Here is a 9,319-nt window from a genome sequence, read left to right as displayed (position 1 = left end):
AAATTATATACATCTAAATTTATGAAGGACTTTCCAACACTTTGTCTAAAGTTTATGATTGATTCATTAGAGAAGTGTTGTCACCTGTTTGAAGTATTAAGGCAGAGCATCCTTAAGTGGGGTGGGAGATTTGACTGATTCAATCAACCCCTCCTTCCACTCTTCCATAAGTTATTCTGATCTCCCAATAATGTTTCAGTTTATGGAGACACACTCAAGTCCAGAATCTTTGACTAACATTTTCATCATATTTAAATGCTTTATATGGGGTTTCCATTCACTTTTCTCACTTGATTCTCTATCTTAGACCAGATGAGTTTGAAAGGATCAGTTTTCCCATCCAAAGTCCATACTTCTAAATAGAAAACATAAACTAGTTGTAGATAACAGCAAACTGGGAATTGAGGAATTTGGGTCAAATATAGAGAAGATTTCTTTGACCTCTTTAGTTTTTTCTCCTTTCTCAAATTATCTTGGATTATGCTTATCCATACTTCTATTCTATCTTGATAATTGTTGGTGATTAGCTCATTTGGAATCAAGAAGTCATATTTTATGTTCCCTCTCCATTATATCATCCTTTCTCCCCATTTATAGTCACTCAAGATGTTCAGAACCACCTCAACTTTTAAATGGGAAAGATTTTTGCCCAACCCCATGTTTTTGTTTTTGTTTTTGTCCTGAAATGAAAGAAAAAAATAGTAGAAAGGTGGGACCCAGAATAGGGGAGAAGTTTGTAATCTTTTCATATCTAAATAGCCACTTTTTCCCAAAAATATTTTGTTAATTCATCTCTCAAAGTAAACATATATATTTATATATAATTTCATAAGTAATGAATATTCATGGAGGTCCTGGATTTCTTATACAATTAATTCTCAATTTTTGTGCGAGTAATATTCCTATAAAATAGCATGAAAGTAAAAAAATACAAATGTCAATACACTGAGCCTATGGGAAATAGGGGATTAGGTTTTCATAACCACCAAAAAATGTAATTTTTTTCTCGAGATTGCTGAAAATACACTTTAATGCATACAATAATTAGTAATAAAACATTTAATCTGATGCACTTCTCTTAATACAGTAAACAATGAAATAACCTCTAAAATGCAGTATACTAAATAAAATTGGTAACATTCAAATCATTTTTCCTCCCTGGCAATTCCATAGAATTCTGTGATTATTGGTGCCAACATTTCAATTCTTAAAAAAACATTGATTCCAGACAAAATTCATTTTTCATAACATGTGAGAATATAGAAGAGAGTCTCTGAGATAGGTAGGATCTTGACATAAACATTGGTACTTTGACCTTCATACTTGGTGGATGGCATTGAAGATCATGAAGGATACACCCGATTCATTTAGAAATTCAATATGTCAAGGGAACATCAGACTCTTCATGCTCCCAGCATCTGTGAAGAAAATCACAATGGGAACATGAGGAGTCAGATGTGACTGAAATTAGTCAACAGCAACAACTTTTGAAATCACAGTCATTATTTTTTTCCCCTAACATGCTTAATTTCTAAATGAATGAGGTGGGACTTAGGTCTGAATCTAGGGAATTGTATCATGCTTTTAGCTGAGAAATGCAGAGATGAGATAAACATCCCAGATCAGCACTGGAGTCCAGTGTTTAATGGGAGACTAGATAAATTCTCTCCTCTTTCCATCATGACCATGAAAAAGAGCAAGCCAAAGCTACCTGCAGATTTTGATACTGGGACCAAGGGAGAGTAGGAGTATATTGGGTGAGTTAAAAACTAATGTGACATTAGGAAGCACAGAAAAACAGAGAGATCTTGGGCAAAGAAAACAAACCAGTTAAAGTTGGAATGGGACTCCCTCTGAGGAGGACATGTTATGCATATCCACATATTCTAAATATATTGAAAAGGAGTATTACTATTTTCATGTAGTTTAATTGAATCTTCCAAGCTGCCCCATCCTTTCTAGCATCAGAGAAAAATCATCCCTGATACCAAGACAGCTCTAAACTCTGTAGTGAAGTCTCACAACTGCCCTCTTTCCAGAATTTTTTTTTGGTATCATATCATAATCAGAATGAAAATTTGAGGCATTGAACTCTTGGATACATCTAAAGCAACAAAGCCCTGGTCCAATCAAAGGTTGACATGGCTTCTTTTCCTTGGAAAACAAAATATATTTCTGATAAAGCTGCTTAATTATGTCACCTAGGACATATTTCAGGAAGAACTGTGTGTTATACTAAAATTACAGGTCAAGGGTGGTCCTAAATTGAAGGGAATGAAGGATTTTTGAGAAGGACATAGTCCTTGATTTACTTGAAAAGGGAATCCTATACTCATGTCTGCTCAACCTGAGTTCAACATTAGTTCATCCACCTTCCTCCTCACAGGCTTCCCTGGTCTTGAACATTTATATGTGTGGATTGCTATCCCCTTCTCCTCCATCTATGCATTGGTTCTCCTTGGAAATTGCATGATTCTCCATGTTATCTGGACTGAACAGAGTCTGCATGAGCCCATGTTCTACTTCCTAGCTATGTTGGCGCTCACTGACTTGTGCATGGGTCTGTCCACTGTTCACACAGTACTGGGGATCCTGTGGGGGTTCAGTGACAAGATCAGTTTGGATGCTTGTATTGGCCAGTCTTTCTTCATTCATGGTCTTTCCTTTATGGAATCTTCTGTCCTACTCACCATGTCCTTTGATCGTTACATTGCAATCTGCAACCCACTACGATACTCTTCTATCCTGACTGATGCCAGGATAATCAAGATTGGGATAGCCATTATAATTAGGAGCTTCTTATTTATCACACCTGTTATCATCCGCCTAAAGATTTTCAATTACTGCCGGCCCCATGTTCTCTCTCATTCCTTCTGTCTCCATCAGGACCTCCTCAGGTTGACCTGCTCTGACATCCGCTTTAACAGCTTCTATGCATTGGGGCTAGTCATTTGTACCTTAATGTTAGACTCTGTCCTCATCCTACTCTCCTATGTTCTGATCCTGAAATCTGTCTTAGCAATTGCATCTCAGGATGAAAGACTCAAATCTTTTCAGACTTGTATCTCTCATATCTGTGCTGTCCTAGTCTTTTACATTCCCATCATCAGTCTAACTATGGTACACCGTTTTGGCAAGAACCTCTCCCCTATAGTACATGTCCTTATGGGTAATATTTATATTCTTTTCCCACCCTTGATGAACCCAATTATCTACAGTGTCAAGACCCAGCAGATCCGAAGCAGGATACAGAGACTCTTCTCAGGACAAAGGAATTGAGTCATTCTAATGCTATGTGAAGATAAAATTTAAAATATATATTTTTGGTTTCAATTTTCTAGATTTTGGGGGTAGTAATTGTAGTAGGGAAGATATTGTCCTGAACAGTTAGCTCTTCTTTGCCTATGGAACAAGTAAGTTACTTAATGTACTTAAAGAATGTGCTTCAACAGGATCATCAAATTAGCAAGTCTCCCATAAAAGAGTGAACGCTAAGACACACAATACCACTGAGATAATCTTCTGGGGGAAATATGTCATTGTAGAATCAGTGGATGTTCAGGCCACTTAGATGGAGTGACCTGAAACATGAATGGCTGTCAAAATGTTTTAAGAATGTTCTGACTCTAGCTTTCAGCATTTTGGATAACCACCAAATGACCTTTAAACAACTTGACATAGCCCAAGGCATAATATCATATACTTAATAAATATTTGTTTAATACTATTGAATCTGAAAATATTATAAATTCTTTAAATGGTTACTCCAATGAAAACCAAAATAAAGTAAATTATCTATACTTCATTTACTAGTCTTGCCAGCCTTCATTTTGTTTTCCAAGTGTTCTGTAATCATCAGACATAGAAAATGTCACATACTGAGAGCAAGAATATCCCCACAATCATCTCTGCTGAGATTTTAACCCTTTAGAGACCAGAAGAGTTACAAGGCATATATCTCTGCCTCTAAGTCTAAGGTCTCCTCCAGATAGTTTAAGGGATTTCCATGGGTTAAAGCTACTGAACATAAAGAAATTCTGATTCATCCTTTATACAGAGAATAAAGCAATGGGTTCATTTGATAAAAAAAGAAATATGCTTACACTCTGTCCTTGCTTAACTTCTCTTATTGGCAGAGTTTTCTCCCTCTCCTGAGGAAAAGGTATGCCTAGAAAAGAATGGTGTGCCCTTCTTTCTGCTATTATACCAAGTCACATCACAATATCCTTTCAAAATCTGGCACATTATTGAGCTCTTTATTGGAACCTTCCAAATTTAACTCCTAGTTCTGTTCTTCTTCTGTAAGGTGGGGTAACATTTACATGTATCCATTCAATTTTCCTAATGCAGTATTTAGTAGAAAGCTAATACAATGTTGAACATTTACAACTTTTTTTTCTATTGGAGAGAGTTTAACCTTACCAAGGGCTATATCCATTCCTTCTCTTTCTCTTATGCCTCCCACTAAAGACAATTTATTTTTTTCTTTCTAAGAAAAGTATATGTTAAAATACAAGACTTATTTTATGGCATATTCCCCTGAAGGTGATTAGATAAATATTTATATATGATTTTGTAAAATGTTTATAATGCAAAGAGAAACTAGTACTTAGACAGCTGTTAATGCCAAGAAAGCATTATAGTGCTTTCTTGACAAGTATGAAAGAACACATTTTTCAATAAGACTGGAAAATGGAAAATGGAGAAGTTTCATTATTAAACTATGCATATTTTAAAGAAGAATTTTATTTTCTCTGTCACTGGCATGACAAGGGTGAGAGAAATAGAAAATATAAATGTTAAATATTTGAAAAAATGTGAAAAAGGATATGACTGAAAGGAGAGAATGGAGATAAAGCAAAATGTGTCAGAGATAAAAAGAGATGTTATATGAAGAAATCAAAATCAAATGGAGGAAAAGTAGGAGTTCTCAGGAGATGAATGTGCAATTGATGGATAATATGAAGTAAACAAAGATCAAGAACGAATGTGATCTTACCTTCAGGTAGTAGTATAACTGTAATAGGTATTAGTCAGAGCAGCCAAGATCTCAAAGTAAGGAATGTTCCAAGCTCACCCAAACTCACCTCCAAACAGCCACAAAAGCGAAAAAAAGTTGGATTGACCATTGAAAATGGGTTAAATTGATGAATTACTACACAGTGCTATTTAAGATACTTAAGATATTTATGATACCTGAAGTACCTTAGACACCTAAACTAGAATACTTAAGGTATGGAAGATACTTAAGACTTTTATTACTAAGTGAATAAAATAATACATAGACAGAAACAATGGAGTAGTATGAATATAATAAGATGATATTCAACAAAAAATGAAAAATGAAATCAAAGTTTAGAAAAAAGAGAACAATGGGAAAAGAGAAAAATGAAGAAAAACTGGGAGTAAACGATTTCATATGAGGAGATCAATAAGAATCAATACACTGGAATGGAAAATAGATGGGTAGTTCTTGGATTTTATTCTCATAGAGATTTTCACCAAGCAGAAATAAAGTCCACATGCAGTTATCCATTGAGATGCTTTTTAATTCTAAGTGGGAGTAAGAAGGGAAAAGAATAATAAAAGAGGAAGATGTATTAGAGGGAGAGGAGATTTGGGGAAGTGGTAGTAAGAAGCAAAAAAAAATTGTGAACAACGAAAGGCTGGGAGAAAAGGAAGTGAAAGATGAACAAGGACTCAATATAATTAAGGGAAACACAGAGTTAATAATCATAAATGAATGTAAATGAAATTCTCACCCATAAAAAGGAGTAGGATATCAGGGTGGATTAAAAGCCATAATCACACAGTATGCTGTCTATAAGAAATACATTATAAAAAACAAACAAACAAACAAACAAAACCTTACCTTTCATCTTAGAAAAAGTAATGTGTATTGGTTCCAAGGCCGAAGAGAGGCAAGAACTAGGCAATGAGTGTGGTTAAGTGAATTGCCCAGGGTCACACAGCTAAGAAGTATCTGAGGTCAGAATTGAACCCAGAACACCCTACTTCTAGATCTGGCTTTCAATTGACCAAACCACTGCCCACAAAATAATAAATAAACAAATAAATAAACAAACAAATAAATAAATGAACAAACAAATGAATGAATGAATGAATGAATGAATAAATGAATAAATATTTATAGCAGAGAGATAGAGAGTAAAGAAAAAAATTTGGAATAGAATTTATTATGCTATAACCAAAGTTAAAAAAAATCAGAGGTAGATTGTAATAGAATACTATTGCACAATAAGAAATGACAAGATGATCATCAAAAAACAAACAAACAAACAAAAAAAAACCAAACACTAGAAAGACTTACATGAAGCAATAAAAAATGAAGTGAGCAGAACCTGAATTTTGTACATAGGAGCAGCAAACTAAATATGGTGATAAATTATTAATGAAAACTATTATCAGCAATGTCAGGTTGCAGATCAACTCCAAGGGATTCATGATAAAAAAAAAAACAACAAAACTATCTATTGCTATAGGAGGAACTGAATGTAAATTGAAGCATGCTGTCTTTTACCTAATTTCTTCTATGTATTTTTCTCTAGTGTAAGCAATTGTTGTCTTTTTTCACAGCATGATGAAAATGGAAATATATATCATAAAATAACATATATACAGACATAATCTAGAAAAATTCAAATGTAAAAATTAAATGGACAAAATTTTTAAAAAGGAATTGGCCACCTGCCTCTCTTGTACCGTTATATATTATTTTGGAAATAATATTGCATAATCATATAACCCCACTGCAAAAAGAAGATTCAGAATTTATTTCATTTTAATGTGCACTCGACTCTGGTTTGTCATTTGGCCTTTTTTTTAGATCTAATAGTGAACAATTTTTCCTTATATTGAAGGCAATGTATATTTCCCTATATCTTTACATTTTTCCTACTAGTGTCTATGATCATGCAGAAGAAATATTATTTTTTGACTAAAGGTGAGATTTTCCTCTATCTGAAGATAGTTATCAATTGGGAAAATATTCCTAATTTCCCTGCTTAATGATCATGTAGCCTGGTTTCTAGTCCCTTCTTTGGCACATCTACCAATGTCAGTACTAAAATTATTAAAGGGACCTCGGAGGATCTTACAAATATCGGTAATCCTTTCATTAGCATAGATCATAGGAACTGAATGGGGTTAATTAGTCCAAGCCTTATTTATACACATGGAAACCTTGACACTCAGGAAGAAAAGTAACTTGATTGAAAACACCTGAGTAGTAAGTGGCATAATCAAATTTCAAATCTATGTCTTTTGATTCCAAACCAAACTCTATCTGCTATATCATGCTGAGGAATTTGTTGTGTGAAAATCTTATTATTTATTATATGGCTTTTGAATCTAGCTTTGTGTAGCCAGATATTGCTTAATCTAGGATATGAATAAGGAGCCAGAGAGTACTGTTGGAACTCCTCTCCTCCCCATATCTTGTGTTATTTCTTTATTGTAGGCTTGTGTTGAAGACTTAGTCAAGGGTTTATGAAATATTTAGTCTTACCTGGGATTATACATATCAAAAAATTTACATGCTCTTTTGGGGAAACTATAGATAGACCACCTTTCTTCTTGCTCTTCTACCCTGTTTTAATGCTATGTAATATAAAATTCACAATGGCTTAGGTAGAGCTCAACTGTGCACATTTTCTGGCTCTTTTCTTGGATGTAAAGCTTAATAAAATTCATTCTAAAATCCCTTTGGGGTTTTGGTTTTATTTTTGAACAATAGTGGAAATTTTCTTACAAAATTCTTTAAAAGACTTAACTTTTTACAGCAAAGGAAAGTAATAAGTGTTGGGGGGGATGTGGCAAAATTGGGACATGAATACATCCCTGGTGGAGGTTTGAATTAATGAGACCATTCTGGGTGGCAATTTGGAACTATGCTCAAAGGGCACTAGAAGACTGTCTGCCCTTTGATCCAGACATAACATTGCTGGGTTTATTCCCAAAGAAATCATAGGGAAAAAGACTTGTACAAGAATATTCATAGCTGCGCTCTTTGTGGTGGCCAAAAATTGGAAAACGAGGGGATGCCCATCAATTGGGGAATGGCTGAACAAATTGTGGTATATGTTAGTGATGGAATACTATTGTGCTCAAAGGAATAATAAAGTGGAGGAATTCCATGTGAACTGGAATGACCTCCAGGAAATGATGCAGAGTGAGAAGAGCAGAACCAGAACATTGTACACAGAGACTGCTATACCATGGTACAATCGAATGTAATAGACTTCTCTACTAGCAGCAATACAATGATCCAGGACAATTCTGAGGGATTTAGGAGAAAGAACACTATCTACATCCAGAGAAAAAACTGTGGGAGTAGAAGCACAGAAGAAAAACTACTGTTTGATCACATGTGTCAATGGGGATATGATTGGGGATGTAGACTCTAAATGATCATCCTAGTACAGTATGAATGATATGGAAATAGATCTTCATCAATAATACATGTAAAACCTAGTGGAACTATGCATTGGCTACAGGGGTGGGGGAGAGGGGAAAGAAATAAAATGAATTATGTAACCATGGAAAAATATTCGAAATTAATTAATTAAATAAAATTGTTGAATTAAAAAATTAACTTCTTGTTCTCCATATGGGCCATCTTTGTATATGAGAAGGTATGTTTAGTTATGTTAGTAGTTTATAACTGTGTGGGGTGAGTTTTTATAGATACTTTTCTGAGTGTAACTAAACCTAAATCAATTCCAGGACATGTTTAAGACAATTTACCATAGTATACTCTTAGTGATCACAACCTCTTAAAACACAATATTTTTCTAATCTAATTGGATTATATATGCTGAAAAGCCACATTAGATCTCTGTGTCTCTTGTATTTGTCTTTCTTTTTTCTGTCTTTGTCTCTGCCTGTCTCTCTGTCTCTCCTCCATCTTTTTGGGTTTGTCTCTCTCATAATGAATGAAGAAATTTTATTTCAAATATTATACAAAAGAAGGGAAGGGAAATTGGAGTAGTTGTGCTATCATGAGGAAGTAAAATATTTCAGAAAAGGAAAAGGGAATATTTAAGTTCAAGTAGAAGGAAAATGAGGAATTAGGAAATAGAGGCCCCTGGATTCAGAGAATCAGATGAAACAGGGGCAGTTATAAGGGATTTTATTTTTCTAAATAAACCGATCAGTCCAAGTGGAACATGATGGCCTTAGAAAGAGTGGATTAACCTTTAGATCAGTAATCACTGATTTATTGCAGAAAGTTTTTCAAACATTAAAAAAAGCTAGTTAACTGCTGTTGAGTATGGTGTAAATTCTTGATCAGGTATGT

The 9,319-nt window shown here is 34.3% G+C and overlaps 1 protein-coding gene across 1 annotated transcript; it reads left to right on the top strand.

Moving 5' to 3' along the window:
- The first annotated feature begins 2,334 nt into the window (after positions 1–2,334).
- LOC100021916 (olfactory receptor 51V1-like) lies at positions 2,335–3,279 on the top strand. Its single transcript, XM_001373891.2, has one exon. The coding sequence runs from the start codon at positions 2,335–2,337 to the stop codon at positions 3,277–3,279; it is 945 nt and encodes a 314-aa protein (XP_001373928.1).
- The last annotated feature ends 6,040 nt before the right edge of the window (positions 3,280–9,319 follow it).

Source organism: Monodelphis domestica, chromosome 4 (assembly GCF_027887165.1).
Source record: "Monodelphis domestica isolate mMonDom1 chromosome 4, mMonDom1.pri, whole genome shotgun sequence".
Classification (NCBI taxonomy): domain Eukaryota; kingdom Metazoa; phylum Chordata; class Mammalia; order Didelphimorphia; family Didelphidae; genus Monodelphis; species Monodelphis domestica.
Note: the sequence above shows the minus strand (reverse complement) of the source record. Positions and strands in the feature narration are given on the sequence as shown.

Coding starts and splice junctions, on each gene's coding strand:
- LOC100021916 (XM_001373891.2), top strand. CDS start 2,335: ATGTCTGCTCAACCTGAGTTCAACATTAGTTCATCCACCTTCCTCCTC.